General features: G+C 40.9%; 1 protein-coding gene across 1 annotated transcript in view; it reads left to right on the forward strand.

Annotated features, from left to right (window-relative positions):
* The window catches only part of FAM118B (family with sequence similarity 118 member B), a 51,414-nt gene that overhangs the window by 850 nt on the left and 26,748 nt on the right, over positions 1-23,816 (forward strand). Inside the window, 3 exon segments of the mRNA XM_055273689.2 lie at positions 16,234-16,302; positions 22,232-22,304; positions 22,306-22,325. Of these exon segments, the coding sequence (XP_055129664.1) occupies positions 22,239-22,304; positions 22,306-22,325 (86 nt within the window). The 5' untranslated portion in view covers positions 16,234-16,302; positions 22,232-22,238.

Here is a 23,816-nt window from a genome sequence, read left to right on the forward strand (position 1 = left end):
CTGAGTTCAGAAAGAATGTCCTGAAAATAATGGGTCTGTGATAATAGAGGGAACAATTTTTTAAGACTGCTTGGAATGAAGGCTGCCTGAGGAGTTATTAGAGAATAGGTAGTTGAATTAGATTTGGGTTCCACACCTCCTAAAGGGTTTGGCCGAAGGGAACCGTACCAACGAGAAACAAAGTTGATCAGGTGGAGCTACTCATAGAAGACTCAAGTTGAAGAGTTTGAACTAGAGGTGATACGTAGTGGGGAGTCATTGAAGCTTCTCGAGTAGGGCAAGAGAGACTCCTTGAAAGTGGAATTCTGGAAATGAATCTGGCAGTTGAATGCAGGACAGATGGGGAAGGAAAGGATTTGATAGTAGGAAAACGAGTTACAATCTAGGTGGTCAGTGATGAGGTCTGGTCTTTTTCCCCTACACTGTAACTGTCCTTTGAGTTTGAATTAATTGAGTTATGCAGGTCAAGGCGTACTCTTGGCAGCTGCTGTTGATCTGTGAGTCCCTGGAAGAATTTTTTGTTTTTAATCCAGTCACCTGGCACATAGTAAACTCACAATATCTGTTAGATGGCTGAAGTGCATCATAAATGTATGCTAGGTGTGTCTGAACATTTTGAATTGTCTTATTTCTGTCAATGTTTGGCCTGAAGAATGAAGGTAGAGGCAGATGTATTTGTAAAGTGGGAAAGAAGCAAGGCTTGTGTACGTTTCTCTTACAAGGCAGGTGTAAATGCAGATCCAGATACAAATGCAAAGAATTCCAAGGGAGATTGGGAAACATCTGTTTCTCCTGTTCCCCACCCACCCCCTGCAAACTTTACTAGTAGGACAGAGGTCTATAAAAGTTGAGAAATTCCACCCTAAAAGAATTATTACCTTCCATGCTCCAGACCTGGATTCTAATTTCACTTGAACATTACATATTAGATACTTGAAGCTCCCTTTTCCAAGGACCCTGAAATTTTGACATCGGGACTTAAATTCATATCATTACATTAATTAAAAACTTGTTTTGGGTACAGGACTTTTATGGTTTTGTGTCGGGGATGGGAAAGGCTGTTTCTACCCTGACCTTATGGCATTCAAGAAACTACACCTGTTCTTGCAGAATTGGCCTTCTGTGGCAGGAAACAAAATGAAGAACCAACTCAAATGTCATTGCTAGTGACACAGAGCTTATGCTCTAGGGTTTCAGGTTAACTCAAAGCACACACTTAGTGACTAAGAATAAAAATATTGATCCCTTTTTTCTGGAGAAGGAACTTTTAGGTTTGTCTTGTTGAAACTTTGTAGAGAAATTTAAAGAATTCAAAGTTTTTGTTTGATATGACAGTACAGCTTTAGCCAGTATGGGTACATAAGTTACGACATCCTTAATGTTTCTCCTGTGAGTCTAGGCACTTGGTGATTTAAACTAGAGTTGTTCTCAGTATAAAGAATTTATGTGGCCGGGCGCAGTGGCTCACGCCTGTAATCCCAGCACTTTGGGAGGCTGAGGTGGGCGGATCACGAGGTCAGGAGATGGAGACCATCCTGGCTAACATAGTGAAACCCCCGTCTCTACTAAAAATACAAAAAAAAAATTAGCCGGGCACGGTGGCAGGCACCTGTAATCCCAGCTACTCGGGAGGCTGAGGCAGGAGAATGGCCTGAGCCCAGGAGGCGGAGCTTGCAGTGAGCCGAGATCGCATCACTGCACTCCAGTCTGGGCAACAGAGCGAGACTCCATCTCAAAAAAAAAAAAAAAAAAAAAAAAAAGAATTTATGCAAATGCAAATGTCGTGTCTTTTTTTTTTTTTTTTTTTTTTCAATTTTCAAAGAGCAATAATCATCCCTTGGATAAACCTCATTGCTCATTGGCTGCAATACTGCCACTGCAAAAAACTCTTTTGTTTCTGTTTTTTTTTTTTTTTACCTCTATATTGCCTCCTCCCTCTTCCTCATTCAACTGGTCCTTTTTTAGGCAGTTCACTTTTCCACTTCTGTGCCAATGTAACAGTCCGTTTGTTGGGAACTCCTTTTGTCTAAATGTTTTCTTAGAACAAGGAAGGAAATTCTATTAGTGATTTATTCATTCTTACAGAGTATGGCTCTGTTCAAACATGACTTATTTACATTGATTTTGATATATCATATGTGCCCCCAAAATAACCATATAAAGAAGAACTTGATAGTTTTGTTTTAAAGATATTTCCTAGTCTATTCAGGAACAAAAAGGCTGCATTAGTATTTTGCAAGTATAAACAAGGACTGACTAATAAAGGAACTTACGTTTATCACAAATTTAAGGTTAATTAGTGGCATAAAGTTAAGTTACACCTCCTCAAACTGTGATTTGCTAGTTGAAGATTAACCAGCTATTCCATTTCCTTGAAGAGCAGAAAGTACTTGGACATTGTTGTATGGTTTTAGAGAGATTAAAGGAGGCAATTAGCAGGAACTCTCGGGAGGTGCCCTGGAAAGTGCAGTCATTGGGAACCAGGAGATGTGGGACTAGTCCCAGTTCAGCCACTGTGAACTTCAACAAGTAATTTGGGCTTCAGTTTTTTGTCATTTAAAAGATTTTTGCAACTCCGTTTCTAGTCTATGAAGATTTTCCACTGATACTTGAATACTTCTCTTTCAGCCCAAATTAGTGGGATTTATTTCAGATTTATCTTGAATACATTTAGCATTGATACTAAGAAACCGGATTCTGCTCTTGTCCCCAGAATTTAACTTTTTGCCACTGAGCTAATGTTTACATTTGGAGGTTACTTCATTGAGTGGTGTTGGAATATACTTTAAGATTTCTGGCCGGGCGTGGTGGCTCACGCCTGTATCCTAGCACTTTGGGAGGCTGAGGTGGGCGGATCACGAGGTCAGGAGATCGAGACCATCCTGGCTAACACGGTGAAACCCTGTCTCTACTAAAAATACAAAAAATTAACCGGGCGTGGTGGCAGGCACCTGTAGTCCCAGCTACTCAGGAAGCTGAGGCAGGAGAATGGCGTGAACCCAGGAGGCAGAGCTTGCGGTGAGCCAAGATCGCGCCACTGCATTCCAGCCTGGGTGAAAGTATGAGACTCCATCTCAAAAAAAAAAAAAAAAAAAAAAAAAGATTTCCTAAGTGGGGGCGGGGTGCGTGGCTCACACCTTAATCCCAGCACTTTGGGAGGCCTAGCAGGGAGGATCTTTTGAGCCTAGGAGTTTGAGATCGCCTGGGCAACATAGCAAGACCTCATCTCTACAGAAAATCACAAAATTAGCTGGACATGGTGACGCACCTGTGGTCCTAACTACCCTTGAGGCTGAGGTGGGAGGATCATTTGAGCCCAGGAAGTCAAGGCTGCAGCTGCAGTGAACCGTGATCACAGTACTGCACTCCAGCCTGGGTGACAGAGACAGACTCATCTCAAAAAAGAAAAAGTAATTTGTGTAATATGGTTTAAAAGTCAAATAGTAATAAAAGATTTATAATTAAAAAACAGTTTCTCAGGCCAAGTGCAGTGGCTCATACCTGTAATCCCAGCACTTTGGGAGGCTGAGGCAGGTGGATTGCCTGAGGTCAGGAGTTCAAGACCAGCCTGGCCAACATGGTGAAACCCAATCTCTACTAAAAATACTAAAATTAGCTGAGCATGGTGGCGTGCGCCTGTAATCCCAGCTACTTGGGAGGCTGAGGTAGGAGAATCGCTTGAACTGGAGAGATGGAGGTTGCAGTGAGCCAAGGTCACGCCATTGCACTCCAGCCTGGGTGACAGAGTGAGACTCTGTCACCAAAAAACAAAACAAAACAAAAAAACAAAAAACCCAACAAAACAAAAACCGTTTCTCTGCCCTCCCTACCTCACAGTCCCATTCTTTAGAGGCAACCCCACTCGGTTGTTTTCCTCTTTTCCTCTGTCTTTACAGTAAGTTGTCAACATCATCAGTATTCTTGAAACACCATATAACAAAACCAGTTTTACCATATGGTTTCTATGGCGTTTTTCTGGTCACAAAAACATACCCAACTTCTAAATAAAGACCCAAACATTTCTAACATGAAACACTGAAACAAGTAAGATTTTCACCCACTTTTTGGTGAGTCAGTGAGTTACTGCAGTCATAGTGGTGGTGGGTTAAATCAAGGAATAAATGTGTGCAAAGTGAAAATTGTCAGAAGCATTTCCCACTACCATACTCAGTTCCAAAGCAATCAATCAGCAATAGGGCAGGCTTGCTGAGAGCTTTTGTGCCACATCATTTATTGTTGTGCATTTGGATAATTACCATAGACTTTGCAGATTTTTATTTGCCAGTAATTTGTATTCATTCATGCATTTTCCAGCTCAGGCTCACAGGTGGCTGGAGCCTATGCTGGCAGCTCAGGGCACAAGGCAGGAGCCAGCCCTGGACAGGACACCATCTACGCCGTAGGGTGCGTATGCACACACACACAAACACAGGGACCATCTAGACACACCAGCTAACCTAGTAGGCACATCTTTGAGATGTGGTAGGAAAGCAGAATACCTGGAGAAAACCCACACAGACATGGGGAGAGCATGCCAACTCCACACAGACGGGTGACCTCAGCCAGGAATCACTTATTCTCTCATCAATGTTATGAAAAAACGATGTTGAACAAAAAGACTTTTTTTTGAGAATCTGTTGTATCTTCTTGTTGCTAAATAGTGGTTTGTTATTCTTGGTTTTCTCCTCATGTTTGGCCTGTTGATTTCTTGTTGCGATAGATTCGTATTTAGCTCTTGCATCCCACCGCTTTCCTGTTTTTCCATGCCCTCTATCCCCTAATATAGTTCTGTTGTAATTTTTTGCTGAAACAGGTAGCTTTTATGTGCTTACACCTCTGTCAAATACTGTTCACTGTTGAGCTGGATCATGTATTACAGTGTGTTCCTCCTGGTGTGTAGGTTGGCATTCACCTGTGTTTTTTCATGTACCTACTGTTAATTTTTTTTTTCCCAAATGCTCCAATATATTTGTCACATTCTTATTAGTAACATTTTCTGTGAGCTCAAATGTATCACCTGTCTGTTTATTGGAGCCCTGCCCCTTCCTCCTCCTGCCTTTACTGTTGCTCTCAAGAAGGGCTGCCCTGGGGTCCTCCTGGACCTGCCCTTTCCTGTGCAGGAACCGTATCTTCCTCTTTCTGGGCTTATGTCTTTATTTTTTAAAAGCACATGCTTCCGTTATTTCTAAGAAGTATTTGAATGACTTGGTTTTGCCCACACACTTGTTTGATAGTTTGGCAGTTATATAATTCTAGATTGGAAATAAGGTTCTCTCAGAATGTTGAAGGCATCTGTAATTGCTCTAGAGACATGGTGATTCAAATACTTCTTACGTGACTGTATTTTGTTTGTTTTCTCTCCTTCTGGAAGCTTTGAGGATATTCTCTCTCTCTCTGGTGTCCTGCAGTTTTATGATGTGTATTAACAGCAGGATATGGGTCTTTTACTCAGCTGTTGTGCTGGCTTCTCACAGACGGTTTTGATTCTGGAAATTCATGTCCTCTAGTTCCGGGATGTTTTCTTGTACTATTTCTGTGATTTTTCACTCAATCTTTAATTTCTCTTTGATACCTTTTTGTAATATCCATTCTTGTTATGTGGATATGGTGGCCTCAGAGGGCCCATTGTAGTGTTTTAATTTTCTTCCTCTCTGCACGGGCTCCACTTCCTCCAGGTGATGTGGGCCTTTGCACCTGTGCCTCTGTCTGGATGTGTCTTCCCTGAGATACCCAGTGACTTGGTCCCACACCTCACTTTGGATGAATCCACAAGTCTTTCCTTAAATGTCACCTCAGTGAGGAGAGCACTGGATTGAGAAGTGCAGACCCCCATCTCACTTCCCTGCTTTGTTTCTCTCCGGAAGCATTTCCCACCATCTAGCATCCCACATATTTATTTACTTGTTTCCCTCACCACTAAAATAAACATTCTGTGAGGGCAGGGATTTTGTTTACCTCTATAATTCCAGCCTCTGAAACAGTGCCTGGTGATGAATAGATGCTTGATAATTTAAAGAATAAATGAATTATTTTATTGTGGGATTTCTTTGAATGTCTAATGATTCTGACTGTTCATTTTTGTTTTTTGTTATTTTAAGTTCCCAGAGTGGGTTTTGTTGGGTGGTGGGCATTGCTATAAGGTGCTGGTATATATGGGTTTTGTGTATATGTTTGTACAAATGTATATGTTTGCTAATATTTCTTTAGCTGACAGTGCATTGGTTGCTGGGACAAGGATGGGGGCTTGGAGAACCTTCTAGTATGCATCTTTTGACACAATCTGTATTTTCAGTTCTTCATTGCTCCTGCTGATGTATTTTTCTCCAGACCTATTTCAGATTTCAGTTCATTTTTCTCTAAACCTCTGGATTTGGAGGTGGAGAAAATAGATGAAAATAGGAGGTGAGGAAGAGAATTTGTGCATTAGTTAAATAGACTTTATGCCAATCCACATTTTCAGGTCTGCATTTAAAGCTTGCTTTCCATCTCCAAAAATTCATTGAAAAATTGAATGCTTCTCTCCTGCACCTCACATTCTTGGTTTTATACCTTGAAAAAAGAAAAGCTCCTCTGTTGCCATTTTAATAGGGTACTTGGAAAAAAATTAAGAAGTAAACACGTAAGGACAGAAGTTATCATGTTTTATATTCTTAGTGTCATGGAATGCAGCGCAGGAATATCACATAAGGAAAAGCACAGATTTCTTGTTTTCCTCGTTTATTTTGGAAGCTTATTCTTCAGCTCTTGTTTGTCTTTTTTTGTTGTTTTTTTTTTTTTTTTTTTGAGAAAGGGTCTCTCTCTGTTGCCCAGACTGGAGTGGGCATGATCATTACTCACTGCAGCCTCGACCTCCTGGGTTCAAGCAATCTCCCACCTCAGCCTCCCCAGTAGCTGGGACCATAGGCATATGCCACCACACCTGGCTAATTTTTTTTATTTTTGTAGAGACAGGGTCTCCCTATTGTTTATATGCCTGAAGAGTCAAATTAACAGAGTACCTAAGAAACACTCTCTTTTTAGCTCTCTTGCTAAGGAGCAGGTTTGAGATCTGTTGCCAGAACTTAGTACTTCGCAGTTATACGTATTCCACAGGAGTCTCGTCCATGGGGCTGGGGAGTGGCTACCCTCTGCTGACTCTTCCTAGGTTCCTGCTCTTCCCCAGTGCCTCCCTACCCCCAACCACTAGAAATAGACTGCTTCTTTCTTTATTCTACTGCAGAAAACATGCACTACTGTACTTATTAAAATTAACTAAAAAAAAAAAAACTCAAGCAGCTTGAGCACTACTGCTCAAGCACTACTCAAGACATTGAAGGAAGAATTTTTTTTTAAAGGGAGGGCTTATATGTATGAAGATGTATGGTGTGAAAGCAGGGACAAACTCTAATGAATGAAGTTTTGAGAATTGATATGAACATGAACCCAGGATACTCAGACTTATTCCGAGAGTTCCTCTTAAAAACTGCTTTTCTCCACATAAACCCGAATGTCAGCAGTGGTTAGCTCCATGTTGGAGGAAGGGGGGCTTCATTTTGCTCTTTCTGCATATTTCCTGCAGTGATCTGTCACTTCCAAATCTGGGGGAAAGGTGCTCTCTTTTTGCTGAATGAAGTCTCCACCTGCCTCCCTTGGGCCCAGGCTGCCCAGCTTTCTGGCTGGTCCCTGAGAGTCCTCCTTGGTCTTCCACTGACCTCCTTCACTTCCTTATGAAAGTATGTTTTTAGTCTCCCTAACCTGCTTTCTGTTTTCTCTCCCTCTTTTTTTTTTAATATGCTCAATTGTTTTCACTGGCCACTTTTTTTTGAGACTGATGCTTGGCTGGGCTTGGTGGCCCATGCCTGTAATCCCAACACTTTGGGAGGCCAGGGCAAGAGGATTGCTTGAGGCCAGGAGTTCAAGATCAGCCTGGTCAACATAACAAGAGCCTGTCTCTACAACAAAATTTAAAAATTAGCCAGGTGTGGTGGTGCGCATCTGTAGTCCCAGCTACTTAGGTGGCTGAGATAGGAGGATCCCTTGAGCCCCAGAATTTGATGCTGCAGTGAACCATGATCTTGCCATCCTGGGGAACAGAGCAAGACTGTCTCAAACAAAAAAGACTGATGCTACCTGCTTGGCAAAACAATGTTTTTAGAGCTATTTCTCCTAAGTAGCCTGGTCTTTGTAGTTGTTCTGATGGCTTCTGTGACAAATAATGCCTTTTTTTTTTTTTTTAAGAACTTTCAGATTCTTATTTCAGATCTAAACAGCACTTTTCAGCTCTCAGTTCATCTTCAGATCAAAGAGAATAGTAGGCCGGGCGCAGTGGCTCATGCCTGTAATCCCACCACTTTGAGAGGCCAAGGCAGGTGGATCACTTGAGGCCAGGAGTTTGAAACCAGCCTGCCCAACATAGTGAAACCCTGTCTCTACTAAAAATACAAAAATTAGCCAAACATGGTAGCGTGCGCCTGTAATCCCAGCTACTTGGGAGCCTGAGGCGGGAGAATAGCTTGAACCTGGGAGGCAGAGGCTGCAGTGAGCTGAGATCGAGCCACTGCACTCCAGCCTGGGTGACAGAGTAAGACTCCATCTCAAAAAAAAAGAATATTAACTTTCAGCTAATTTTTGTTAGGAAAAAAAGAATATCCTGAAAAGAACATCATACTAGTTTAAGGTTACAGATTTACTTTCTTCCCTGGGTTCCCTTTGGTTCATATTCTCTCGTTTAGAAATGATCCGAATACATTATTCTGAAGTATATGACAGTTTTTCCAAAATCAGTAAATACATATGTTGGTGCTTAAAACAGAAAGAAAGAAATAATGGCCTATAAATATTATCACATAGCTTATTTCTACTATTCAGAGATCTGTATAACTTAGGATAAGGAGCAGGTTGTTGAACGGCTTTTTGGCTTTTAAGTTTGAAGTACAGTCTGAAAGTACCTGTCAGTATTGAAGGACTGCCTGACTGAAACTTACATGGCTAACTCCTGGGCCTGAAGCACCACCGAGATCTGAACTGAAGGTAGCATTTTGGGAGTCCTTAGCGTCTAGTTGGTATTTTAAGGTCTAGGGGTGAATGGGGTGGGAAGGGAAGGGAGTATGTAAAGGGAATAGACTAGAGAGCCCTGTGGATCCTCAACATTTAGGAAACGGGGAAGACCTCCCACTAGAGGGGAGGGAGGAAGACCAGGAAAAGGCAAGATGGACTTCAGTGTTGGGTGTTTCAGGAGGCAGAGGAGGATAAACACCAACAATTTCATTGAATTTTGCCGTAAATTTATCTCCCATAAAGCTTTCCTTGATTTTCGTCAAGCAGAAGTGATCATCTCCTTGGTACCTCATCCAGGCATATTAAACTTGGCACAAACATGTTGTAAAGATTTGTTTATAGGTCTGTTTCTCCAAAGGTGTAGACTTGTTAAGAGTGTGGCCCACGGCTTGTTCATTTTTGTGAGATCATGGTATTATTTTGTGTCTTAACAACATGAACACTGACTCCATGTCTAATGTGTAATAGTCGTGTGACCTTTAACAAGCTGCTTAACATCTGTGTGCTTCTGTTTCATTGTCTATACCATTTATGATATGAGATGATAATAGCATCTACCTCACAGAAGAGCAAATATTTGTGAAGTTTAGGAAACAGTGCCTGGCTTACTGTCAATGCTATGTAGTGTTTGGTGGAGGAGAACTGGATGCAGCAGTACTAATATTCTTAGTACAGTGCTTGAGGTTTAACAGATATTTGAACGTGAAAATGTAGTAACCTGTGACGAATTCAGTTCCTAGCATTTTAAAATTCTACAAGCATATACAGAATATAATCATGGCCAGGCCATAGGAGAACTACAAATGGAAGTGGACTGAGAGGAAAGTGCATGTAGCTTTGTTTGATGAAACAAATCTATAGACTTTCAACAAAAGTACTATGTGATCCTAATTTCTTGTTGTTAGGAAGGAAAGAACTAAAAGATGAAGACTCCTCCAAAGCAGGTGAGAATCTTTATGTTTAGGGATGAACAGCTTTAAACAGGTTAGTGGTGGATATCGGCACGGAAGGTATTTGTTTGGATGAGAGAAAATACTACAACCTTCCCAAATTCATCCTAATTTTTGCAGCTCAGAAAATCAGAAATATCAATTGATCCCTTAGACTTTAATTAATGGTAGATACACACTCATTCGATCAGCAAATGTTTGAACATTTTCTGCACTGTATACACACTTTATAACAGGAACTATGCTATGGGTTGGGGATAGGATGATAAATAAATTAGACACTGTACTCGCCCTAGAAGGGCTTTTATTCTTGTGGGAGAGGCCAATAATTGCAAGTACTGTGAGATACAAACTAGGAACTGAAGTATAAATGAAGAACTTGGAGTAAAGGGAGAGGAAAACCAGGCTACGGGTGGTAACATTTAAATTGAGATGCCAAGGAGGAGGGTGTGGGGAGGCCCTTGCAGAATATCACTCTGAGGAAAGGCTGCAGCCTTTCCTTGAGGTGGGATGGGGGGGGGGGCCGGTATTCAAGCAACTGAAAGAGGCCTGTGTGCCTCAAGAGCCCAGTGAGTGAGGGAGGGAGCTGGATGGATGTTGTGTGGACGGCGGACACTGGATCATGCCAGGTCTTGTAGCCACGATGGGGAGTATAATGTTATTAAACACAGTGAGAAGCCGTGGAATGATTCAAACATGACTTAACCCAATTTGTGTTTTGAAATCTCTTTTGCTGGGGCCGGACGTGGTGGCTCACACCTGTAATCCCAGCACTTTGGGAGCTGAGGCGGGCAGATCACGAGGTCAGGAGATCGAAACCATCCTGGCTAACAGGGTGAAACCCCATCTCTACTAAAAATACAAAAAATTAGCCAGGCGTGGTGGCAGGCGCCTGTAGTCCCAGCTACTCGGGAGGCTGAGGCAGGAGAATGGCGTCAACCCAGGAGACGGAGCTTGCAGTGAGCTGAGATCGCACCACTGCACTCCAGCCTGGGCGACAGAGCGAGACTCCGTCTCAAAAAAAAAAAAGTCTTTTGCTGCTACATAAGCTTTTCTTCTTTCTCTAATTTTATTTTAGATAGATTTAATATGTAAAATAAGAGAAACTGATTTCTTAGCTCAAAATACTGATGCCCTTGAATCATTTGCCAGAAATAGTTCTTCCCCTAAGAATCAACCCTTAAAAATCAGTTTGCAACGTAGACATCAGAGACTTGAGTTATAAAGTGATTTATATATAAAATGTTTTGGTGCCAAACAATGGTCTTGGAACCTTAAGTTGAAGTTTTCTTCTGCCTGCTAGAATCAGATTACATTCACTGTTAGGACCACTGGCGTATCCAAAGAATGATAGTCTGAATATTGATTTATTTGTGTATACAGTTTTCCCATTTGTTCCATTTAAAAACTAAAATGGCTTTTTATGGTCCTTATTAAAAGCAGTTACAGGGTGTTCTTTCATTTGAGTTAGTTTGTGAAATAAATATCTGAATGCCTACTGTGTGCCAGGCACTGTTCTGCACTTTTGGACTACATCCATAAACTAAATAGGAAAAGGACCCCTGTCTTTGGGGGACTTACATTCTAGTAGAGGAGGCAGATAACAATAAATATAATTAGGGCCAGATCCAGTGACTCTCGCCTCTAATCCCAGCACTTTGGGAGAGTGAGGCAGGCAGATTGCTTGAGTTCAGGTGTTTGAGACCAGCCTGAGCAACATGACAAAACCCTGTCTACAAAATACAAAGAAATTAGCTGGATATGGTGGCATGCACCTGTAGCACTGGGAGGCTAAGATGGGAGCATTGCTTGAGCCCCGTGGAGGTCAAGGCTACAGTGAGCCATGATCACACCACCATGTTCCAGCCTGGGTGACAGAGCGAGACCTTGTCTCAAAAAAAAAAAAAAAAAAAAAATTAGTAGAGTCATACTACTAATAAATATAATTGGTATGTTAGAGGGTACTGTGTGCTATGAAATAAAAAGTAGAACAGCTGACATGGTGGAGGGTATAATTTTAAATAGAATGGTTAGAGTAGCATCATTGAGAAGGTACAATCTGAGTAAAGGCATGGAAACCTGTGCAGATACATAGAGAAAGAACATTCCAGGCAGAAGGAACGATCTATACAAAGGAAAACCCCAAGGTCAGGGTGTACCGGGCCTGTTTGAGGAACAGTGAAGAGGCCAGTGTAGCTGGAGGGAGGGAATGTGAGAATATCTTGGCTTTCTAGGAATGTGTTTCTCCTCAGTCAATTTCAAAAAGTTCATAAGCCAAAACAGATGAATAATTAGGCAGAGATCTCCCATCCTATGAATGTTCTGCAGATGGTAACCTATAAACACCCAGACTCATGTCTTAACTCAAATTAGGTAATCCAAAATAATGCAAATGTTCCTTAAATTCAGTTCATAGGGCAGCTGAGCAAACAAGATCTGCTTTATGTGAATAAGAAACTGAAGTCTTTTGCCATTCCAATTTCTAGATCTCCAGATTAGAAGCCAAAAGGCTCTACTTTGCAGCAGAGGATGGCAAGGATGCCAAGTGCACTTGGCATCTTAAGAGAGGCAGCGATTGCGGGCTTCGGGAGAACTGCCCCTTAAGAGCAGCTTTTCTCAGGTCTCTTGTTTTTTTTGAGCTCAGTAGCACCAAATCCTTTTCAGTTTTTCATTTGGCAATGCACATTTTCTGTTCTTTGACGCAGTGAAGTTTTCCGTTTGTTCCCTAAGTTTCCAATCTTAAATTTGGCACACTACTTTCATAAGGTCATAATCAATACCCACTACAGTAGAATATTGCCCAAGTTGTGCGTACATCACGTGTATTCTCTGGGTGTAGAGCGTCAGCATTGTCTTTGTTTCAGATGCACAATACTTTTTATAAAGAGCCACACCCAGTTTCTCCAGTGAGATCACTAGAGCTGTTCCAGTCGTACTTACCCACAGCTAATCCTTTCCCATGTTGTTTCTGAATTTTATTTTTTATAAGTAGAGTGTCCTTTTATAGTTTCTTAAGCTTCAGTTTGGTTCCTTTCCCAATTTGTCATGGTTGGTCAGTTTGAATCCTCTTCTGTGAGTTGCTGTTCATTGTTTCCAGCTTAGTTTTCCATGAGGTTGGAGTGAAGTAAGATTATTAAAGACCTGTAATCCCAGCACTTTGGGAGGCCAGATCATTTGAGGTCAGGAGTTCGAGACCAGCCTGGCCAACATGGTGGAACCCTGTCTCTACTAAAAATACAAAAATTAGCTGGGCGTGGTGGTGGGCGCTTATAATCCTAGCTGTTTGGGAGGCTGAGGCAGGAGAATTGCTTGAACCCAGGAGACGGAGGTTGCAGTGAGCTGAGATTGCACCACTCTCACTCCAGCCTGGGTGACAGAGTGAGACTCTGTCTCAAAAAAAAAAGAAAAAGAAGATTACTAAATAAAATATTCAGAGGCATGGATCTTTTACTTTCTGAGGCAAAAAATAGTCCACATTCTTCTCACAGCCAAAAAGGAACATGGTACAAGTTCCCATCACTGTGAGTTAGAAAGGCCCTTGAGAAATTTAATAGGCCTTTTCTCTCCTTCCCCCAGGCAGGACTGCATATAGATCACCCCCAAATCTACTAGTCTACTCTCTTTTTCTTTAAAAGGAAATGCAACTACCTCTTTTGGCCTCCAGTTCTGTTGCCATTTTAAATAGGAAGGTGAAGAACCCAGCATTGGCCAGGTGGACTGGCTCACACCTGTAACTGTAGCACTTTGGGAGGGCTGAGGCTGGCAGATCACTTGAGCCTGGGAGTTCAAGACCAACCTGGACAACATGGTGAAACCCCGTGTCTACAAAACATTAGCCAGGCATGGGGGTATGTGCCTGTAATCCCAGCTACCTGAGAGGCTGAGGTGGGAGGATCACCAAGCCTGGTGGTCGAGGCTGCAGTGAGCTATGATTGTGCCTGGGCAACAGTGAGACCCTGTCCAAAAAAAAAAAAAAAACACCTAGCATTTTGCATTTTGTAGACTTAAATTTATTAACTGTTGAATGATAAAAGAGAGAAATTGAATGCTCTCAAACAAAACAAGCTGCTGCTGCTGCTGCTTCTTCTTTTTTTTTTTTTTTTGAGACTGAGTCTGGCTCTGTCACCCAGGCTGGAGGGCAGTGGCATGATCTTGTCTCACTGCAACCTCTGCCTCCCAGGTTCAAGCGATTGTCCTGCCTCAGCCTCCCGTATAGCTGGGACTACAGGCACCTACCACCATGCCCAGCTAATTTTTGTAGTGTTAGTAGAGATGGAGTTTCGCCATGTTGGCCGGGCTGGTCTTGAACTCCTGACCTCAGATGATCCACCTGCTTTGGCCTCCCAAAGTGCTGGGGTTACAGGCATGAGCCACCATGCCCAGCCACAAGCTTATTCATAAATCCCTCTTTAGTTCGTTTTAACCGGGTTTTATATATAACTAAACCTATGATGGGTTTTTATTCAATTATTTTTAATCCATTGTATCTGTCTAAAATATTGTACACGTGAATGTGAACTCAAAAGTAATTGTGTAATGATAAATGAATGAATAAAGTGAACTTGAGTGATTTTTTTGTACCTCTTCATGTTGTAAAACATTTATTTTCCTTTTAATTCTAAGAATAACTGTAACACAGATCTACTTCGTATCTTTCTTATCCTTCTGTTCTTGGTTTTGCTATCAATGGGTTTTGGATTCCATGCTCACAATGTGGGGACCTCCAAGATATTTCACCTGGTGCAGCCAAGTGAATTCACTTAATCACTGCAGACAGTCAGTTACACTTGAGGGTTTTTAATGGTAAAATTTTTTAATTTTCAAAATTTGTTATTTATTTATTTTTGAGATGGGTTCTCACTCGGTCACCAGGCTGGAGTGCAGCAGCATGATCGTGGTTCACTGCAGCCTTGACTTCCCAGGCTCCAGTGATCCTCCGATAGCTGGAACTATAGGCATGTACTACCACACCTGGCAAATTTTTGTATTTTTGGTACAGATGGGGTTTCGCCATGTTGCTCAGGCTGGTCTTGAACTCCTCAGCTCAAGCATTCTACCTGCCTGAGCCTCCCAAAGTGCTGGGATTATAGGCGTGAGCCACTGCGCCCAGCCAGAAAACTTGTTTTTAATTTTCAGCTCTATTTAAGTTGGAAATCCTCAAGGAAGTGAAAAGGGGTGAAAATTAAGTGGAATATATTTACTAAACATTTTTTTTTTGTTTTGTTTTGTTTTTTTTTGAGACAGGGTCTCACTTTGTCACCCAGGCTGGGGTGCAGTGGCATAATCTCAGATCACTGCAACCTTAGCCTCCTGGGTTCAAGTAGTTCTCCTGCCTCAGCCTCCCTCCCGAGTAGCTAGGATTACAGGTGTGTGCCACCACACCTGGCTAATTTTTGTATTTTTGGTAGAGACGGGGTTTTGTCGTGTTCGTCAGGCTGGTCTCAAACTCCTGAGCTCAAGTGATCCTCTTGCCTCGGCCTCCCAAAGTGCTGGGTTTACAGGAGTGAGCCACTGGGCCTGGCCCATTTTAATTTTTATGACAGAAAAGTCTTCCTTCATTAAGACTTGTCAATTTTTCATTTGTTTGTTTGTTTTTGTTTTGAGATAGAGTCTCATTCTGTTGCCCAGGCTGGAGTGCAGTGGCATGATCTTGGCTCACTGCAACCTCTGCCTCCCGGGTTCAAGCAGTTCTCTGCCTCAGCCTCCTGAGTAGCTGGAATTACAGGCGCCCACCACCACACCCAGCTAATTTTTTGTATTTTTAGTAGAGATGGGGTTTCACCATCTTGGCCAGACTGGCCTTGAACTCCTGACCTCTTGATCCACCCGCCTTGGCCTCCCAAAGTGCTGGGATTACAGGCGTGAGCCACCCGCGCCTGGCCTCAAATTTTAACTCATAGAGAATATCCTTTATAATAATGGCATCTTCTGGAATGCCCCAGACGCGGAAGAATCTGCATTTGTAAGCAGTATATTGTGTTTAGTCTGTTGACATAAAAGCAAGCTATTGAGGGTTATTTCCCATAGGTAACCCGCACTATTTTTGTAGTAGAAATTCAATTGTTAAGGACTCACTAGAGTCCTTAAAGAGTTATCTTGCCCTTAAAGAGTTATTCAATTTCATTTTTCATGAATAACCTATGCCATTTATGATGGGATTGTTTGTATGATCATACTACTTGATCTATGGGAAATATCTGATATTTTAAAAGTCTCCTTCCTTAGCAACATGTGTCATTATTTTCAGGATATACCTTCTCAGAAGCTGCACAGGAGGAAAGCAGTGACAAAGAAAGAAGTTGTCATTCTTTGCACGGTAAAATCATCACCTCCAGTCACCAACTTCTAATTCAAATTAGGTTTTAATTTGTTCCTTATTTCTTCTCGAAACACTTTTGTTCCCTATACATATGTGTTACTTTGGCTTTATAATAGAAAATAACGAGCAACATCTGAGCTCTTTTGTTTGTTTTTTGAGACAGAGTCTTGCTCTGTCACCCAAGCTGGAGTGCAATGGCGCGATCCTGGCTACCTGCAACCTCTGCCTCCCAGGTTCAAGCGACTCTCCTGCCTCAGCCTCCCGAGTAGCTGAGATTACAGGTGCCCGCCACCGCACCTGGCTAATTTTTGTATTTTTAGTAGAGACGGGGTTTCACCATCTTGGCCAGGCTGGTTTTGAACTCCTGACCTCATGATCCACCCACCTCGGTCTCCCAAAGTGCTGGGATTGCAGGCATGAGCCACCGTGTCCAGCCACATCTGAGCTCTTGAGCCTGGAATACCAGTATGGTTTATTTTGGGGGCTTAAGTTAAAGGGCATTCTAGAATTTGGGGTTATTCTTCTCAATCCTTAATGTCTTTCAGAAACCTTACCTCTGGTGAGGTCTTTCTCCTTACCTTGTTCAGATAGGGGTCATTGTTTGCTGGTAAAATGGCAAGAATAAGTGGCATCAGTCTGGCATTTCCTCAGTGATTCTGTTAAAGCACATGTTCAGGAGATGAGTGTGATACAGATCTTATCTGACAGAAGGTAGAGGGTCTCAGGCATGCTAAGGGATAAAATTAGGGCCAATCGAGTTCACCATAGATGAAATATTTCAAGACTGGGATCCACAGAGGAATCAGATCTTGGCACAGCTAGACATGATTCCTGTCTCTCTGTGTGCTGAAATGGAGGAAACAGTGAGTTTGCTTTATCCACTGATGGGAAAGGCTGCAGTCTACATATGGAACTGAATTCATCAACTACCCAAGCAAAGTCTTTAGGATTTTCTTTAATTTGTTCACTACTGACAAGCTTGTTGAGAACTCTTTAGTAGTACTTTACTCTGGGTATCTTTCCCTTCCTCCCAAATCTGATAGTTGCTAAAAACCCAGATGTGTTGGAATTAGTCCAAGAGCCACAGTTAGAAAGGTTTGGTTTCTTCTCAAGTCAGAGGATGACTCTTTCCCCTTAAGAAATGAAGTTAACCCTTTTCTATATTTATGCTAGAGAAATAAACCATTCTTTATTCCAGTCACTTTTATTTTTTAAAAGGGGGTGGAGGAAGCTTGCTGATCTTTTTACAGCAAGAAACGTACCACTTTCTCAAGCTGGTAATTATAGATCTTTCATTTCCAGGCAAAAATACTTTTTAAAACATTAGAATTTTTCTCTCCATTTGATTTATTTTGTCTGCTAATATACCCAACTGTATTACTCTGAGCTCCTTCTGGCATGTCACTTGTTTGAGTTGAGGAGTATGCACTGGACATACAGGAGAAACATAGCTCAGAATGAAGAAGGCGGGCTGGGAGACCTCACTCTGATTCTCAAGTGAAGGGAAGCCCAGAGCTTGCTATCTTTTTAGCACCAAGATGCTATGAAAACAAGAGCTGCTGGGATTCTTTGATGTTTTCAAGTCCACAAGTCCTCTGCTGTGTGCAAACTTAATTTCATTTGGATAACCAGTTCCTTTTCTGTTGTTCCTTTACCATGTTTCTTCTGGATTTTTTCTAGAACTCTTGCCCTTTTTCCTTTTTCATCCATCAGAGATAGAAGCATTACATTTCCTGCCAAGCTGACAGGTTTCAAAGTACAAGTGTTCTGTCTCATATGAAGACTTCAGCCTTAACATTTCTGTTAATGAGGTTGCTGTTACTTTGCTCAGCTTTTACCAAGTATCTGGCTTTTATTTTGCTGTACTCTGTTGGCCTTGAAGGATTTCTCAGTGGCTTAGCAGTAATTGAGGTAATGAAGACACTGCCACAGGTAATTGACTTTGTTTTCTTGTGGCAGAAGAAGTTTCCACTTTTGCTATACATAGCAAGTCCCACAAAAATGAAAACTCAAACCGTGATCACATAAAAAAAATTAAAGTGTGAACTAGCTTTGAAGCTCTTTAGCAATAACTGCATTTTGTTTAGGGTACATGCTAAAATTGATTTTTTTTCCCTGAAAACAGTACTCTAGAAGGAATAAAATATGGTTTGTGCTTATATGCCACTGGGGTATACATGTGAGATTGTATCATGTGAGGCACCCTTTAGGCTAAAGAAGTTTCTCTGTTAGAAAACAGGATGAGTATACGATTGCATATAATGTAGGCATGCTGAGCTACGTCTCATTCAGTACCTAAATAAGAAGACCCTAAACATTCTCAGTCAGAAGCAATTGGCTATATTTAATTTTTTAAAGTAATAGTAGATGGAATGGACCTTCAGAAAAGTTGACTGTGTAAAGAAATAAGTCAGAAAGCTTAGTATTCAGGTCTAGACATCATGAATTGACCATCTGGCAGAAATAGAATCCAGCAAAAACGATCTTACATAATTTCCAGGAGAAAATGGTAGGACAGATCTAGGCTCTGGTGGATAAGTGGTGGTGAGAAGTAGATAACAAATAGTGCTTGTCTCTGGAGAAAGTAGTTTTCCCAGCTTCTGAATGTAGTTGACTGCCAAGATTGCATCAATGGAGTACCTAGTTAAGAAGCAACTGTTAAGGATTACTTGGGATTATTTCAGGTAAATCTCCTTTCTAGAATGCAGGCACTTCCTTTGTTGATAGTTTTGGACTTTAAGTTTTGTTTTTTTTTTTTTAAGCTGAAAAGTTAATACAGGTTTATTATTCCTCATCTGAAGTGCTTGTGACCAGAAAGAAGTGTTTTGGATTTCTGGTTTTTTTTTTTTTATGTATATATTTGCATTATACTTAATGGTTGAGCATCCCTAATCTAAAAAATCTGAAACCTGAAATGTTCCAATGAGCATTTCCTGTTTAGCAATAGTGTAGTTAAGAACTTGGACTTGAGAGGCAGAGTTGCCATGCTTTGAATACTGGTACTACCAAGTACCCGATCTTTCTGTGCCTCAGTTTTCTCATCTGTAAAATAAGGTAACAATAATGCCTCGTGAGGTTATGCGGATTAATGAGTTAAAGTTTGTAAATAGTCCACGGCATGTAGTTAAGAGCTCGTAAGCTGGTTTAGTAGCTGAATTGAGCATTGAATCTGAAGATGTCCGTCTTCAAAACTTAATAAGCATTAACTTCCCTCTACATTTTACTTTCATCTCTCTCAAGATGGTGTTTTTACTTGGATGTAATCTGTTTAGATGATGGGTTTATAGAACCATATTTAAGAAAAGAACTTAAGCACCTAAGTTTTTTCCTTATGTACTTAAAAAAACATATATCCCCAAACTAATGGATTGTCCTGTGTGTGGAAGAAGTAAACACATTCTATCCCTAGTTCACCATTCTAGAGCATTGACTTTTAGAATCGGAAGTGATTCACGTAAATTAAAACTGCATAAAAATATTTTAAGGACAGTTAAAACCTGGCTATTGGTATAAGCAAACTGGGAAGTCGTTAGGCTGTAATAAGTTATTACACTTAAAGGAAGATGGCTTAATGGTATACTTCATGTGCATCCTATATTTAACAAAATTATTGCATTGTAGAAAAATTAAGTTTGCATCTTATTTAGGTGTTTCCATTTGAAGGAAGATTCTGAAGATTCTGGAGAATCTGATTCTGTAATTTTGGAGTAGAGCCTAGAAACAAACTTTTTTAATTTAATGAATTAACTTTATTTTCAAGAATATATATACTTTTAACAAACATCCCAGCTGGGCGCGGTGGCTCACACCTGTAATCCCAGCACTTTGGGAGGCTGAGGCGGGTGGATCACCTGAGGTCAGGAGTTCGAGACCAGCCTGATCAACATGGAGAAACTCTGTCTCTACTAAAAATACAAAATTAGCTGGGCGTAGTGGCGCATGCCTGTAATCCCATCTACTCAGGAGGCGGAGGCAGGAGAATCGCTTGAAGGGAGCAACTGCTGGGAGGCGGAGGTTGCAGTGAGCCGAGATTGCGCCATTGCACTCCAGGCTGGGCAACAAGAGTGAAACTCCGTCTCAAAGACAACACAAAACAAAAAAACCCCAAAAAACCTACATGGTTGTGTTAAGGCAGGATTTACTGAGATAAGTGACTCATCTGTCTTCTCCTGAGCCCCAGCTTTCTCACTGACAGAATCAAAGATTTGACTGGAAACATGATCTAATTCATAACTCACTACTGTGATTTTATTATTTCTATTTTCTACTACTGTGATTTTATTATTTCTATTTTCCTTATGATTATGATATAAAGAAGAATTACACCATGTGTGGTGGACTATGGGGTGAGGATGTGAGCCTTCTGTTTACCACAAAAAATTAATTCAGAAACTTAATGTTTTAATAAAGAAAAAAGCTTTTTTGGGCCGGTTGCAGTGGCTCATGCCTGTAATCCCAACATTTTGGGAGGCCAAGGCTGGAAGATTACTTGAGCTCAGGAGTTAGAGACCAGCTGGGCAACATGGCAAAACCCCCTCTCTACAAACAGTACAAAATTCCACCAGATGTGGTAGCACGTGCCTGTAGTCCCAGGTACTGGAGAGGCTGAGGTGGGTTGATCGCTTGAGCCCAGGAGGCGGAGACTGCAGTGAGCCAAGATGGCGCCACTGTACTCGAGCCTGGACAACAGAGCAAGACCCAGTCTCAAAAAAAGAAAAGAAAAGGGCTTTCTAATAAAACAGTAAACTCCCAGTAATTATTAGTAATTCAGTTCTATATGTTGGCAGTGGAATGTACTAAAACACCCCAAACGGTGATAGTATGTATTGTCTTCTATATTGTGTGTGTGTTTAAAATACTATTACTATTTTTAAATTCACAGTCTTTAGATTTAACAAGTTTGCTGAAGTTTGAGCAGTTAGAACTTTATAGTATTCATTCTAATCCATGGTAATTATTTACTTTTGCCAGTTATTCCAGCACCCGAACATAATTGGCCATTTTTCATACATCTTTGCTTGATGATACCTTTACCAGTCATCACAGTGGCTTGATTTAAAGTCCACTTCATGTTTAGTTAGAGAGACATGCCCCACTGGCTACAAGGTCACCATCATCCAACAACAGAGAATGTTTGTCATTCAGCAAATTAGTATTGATTTTTCTGTTCTTTTTTTTTTTTTTTTTTTTGAGATGGAGTTTCACTCTGTCACCCAGGCTGGAGTACAGTGGCACGATCTCGGCTCACTGCAATCTCCGCCTCCCGGGTTCACGCCATTCTCCTGCCTCAGCCTCTCCGAGTAGCTGGTACTACAGGCGCCCGCCACCACGCCCGGCTAATTTTTTGTATTTTTAGTAGAGACGGGATTTCACCGTGGTCTTGATCTCCTGACCTCGTGATCCGCCCGCCTCGGCCTCCCAAAGTGCTGGGATTACAAGCGTGAGCCACCACGCCCGGCCGATTTTTCTGTTCTTGACTTAGTAATTTCTTCAGCTGAGAGTAAATGGATAATTGGGGGCTATTAATACACTTATCTATGGGTGGTTTTTATCCCCTGAGTCTTCCGCAAACCCATCTTGTGGGAGAATAACTGGTTTTTCTTAAGTTCTACAAAGTGATGGCCAGTAATTGACATGAGTTGACACTGTTTTTGGTGGGAACTTGGGGGCAGGCCTTCAGAAACAGAAGCAAGATGGTAGTATGGAGCACCAAAGTCCTATAATTTCCAGATTACTTCTTTTAGACTAATTTAATTTAGTTCCTTGTTTAGAATGTTCATTAATTAACAAATTTCTGTTAAGTAGGGGGCATCTCCAAAACACCTTTAAGGGTATACAGCTTTTTAAAACTGTTTAATATATGTGCTATTTTGAATGGTATACTTTACAGATCTAATTGTGGTCCATGGTGTTTAATCTGTTTTAGAAACTGGATGGCTTCTACAGGGAGCCAGGCCTCTGATATAGACGAGATTTTTGGATTCTTCAGTGATGGCGAACCCCCCCACCAAAAAGCCCAGGTAAACAAGAGAAGGGAATCAGCAGAGTAAATTACCATTAGTGGGAGAGAAAGAAAAATAGCCAACTTATGCCTTCTATATCAGTTGTTTTCACTAATCAGTATTGACCTTCATACTAAAAATTAAATTATTTTTATTTTGGATTTAATTTTTATTTTTTAGCAAGGCAATACAGGTACATAGTTTTTAAAATCAGTATTTCAAAGTCTACCCTTCCTCAGAGATAATCACTTTCAACTTTATCTGTTTCTTCTAATGTTGACATCCATGTTTTAAAATACTATATATATTGCTGCTTTTTAGTTTTTCAGTTTTACTGATTTCCGAGTATGGAATATAAGGACTGCTTTGCTCTCATGACTCCTCCCCTGTATTGCCACTCCACACACTCTCCCCATGTTCTTGTATGTTTGTATCACAGTGTTTGGTTCAATCCACTTTTAATGTTTACATTATTACAACTGTATAAATAGTATTCATAGCTTAGCCTAATGCGTAACGATTATATTTCCTTTCTTGCCCATTTTTTTGCTTATGTCATTAAAGACTGTCTTTTTTGTTTATTCGTTTGCTTTCAATGTCTTCTCACATGCTCTGACAGAAGAATAAATCTCCTAGCTATACTGAAACACACCGATAACTTGCTAGTTTGTGTCATGGATTCTTCCTTCTGGACGCGAGTCCACTCTGGACACTTGTTCTCCAGTCCTGTTGCGTTCCTGATATTTGCTATTTCCCATTCCCATCATCCTGATAATTTCCTTTACATCTCTCCTGTATCAATTCTCTGTTTGCTGGATCTCATGTCCTCTTTTTTGGTGCACTCCTTCATTTTCCTGAAGCATATCCTTGCATAGCCTCCTAAGTAAGGACCCACAGGAGAAAATTCTTTGGACATATTTGAAAATGTCTTTATCATACACTTACATTCATTTGATGGTTTGACTGAGTATAGAATTTTTAGTATCTCTCATTCATACTCTGCTAACATCTAAGTATTCCTGCCAAAATAGCCACTCTGTTCAGATTCCCAATCCTTTGTATTGTATGACCTCTTTCCCTGTTTTTTTGTTTTGTTTTGTTTCATTTTTGTTGTTGTTGTTGTTCATTAGAAGCTTATAAGGATCATTATTTTATTCTCAGTAACCTGAAATTTCACAGTGGTGTATCTTCTCATACGAATCTAGGCACCGGGCAGCTCTTTAAAGCTGGCAACTAGTACCTTCACTTTGGAGAAGTTGACTTGTATTACTTTTTTGATACTTTCCATTACAATGTTTTTTCTATTCTACATTTTTTTTAAACTCTTGTTATTCAGTTATTGGACTTCTTGTATTAAGTATCTAATTTTCATATGTGTTTCTTTATTTTTTTCCCCCATTTCGTTTTTTTAAATTTTGCTTTCTCGGGGGTTCTCTGTTTTATCTTGTGGATTTAAAAATTTCTGTTGTGTTATTTTTGATTTATGAAGTCTTTTTGTTTGTTCATTTT

Source organism: Symphalangus syndactylus, chromosome 3, assembly GCF_028878055.3.
Source record: "Symphalangus syndactylus isolate Jambi chromosome 3, NHGRI_mSymSyn1-v2.1_pri, whole genome shotgun sequence".
Lineage (NCBI taxonomy): Eukaryota > Metazoa > Chordata > Mammalia > Primates > Hylobatidae > Symphalangus > Symphalangus syndactylus.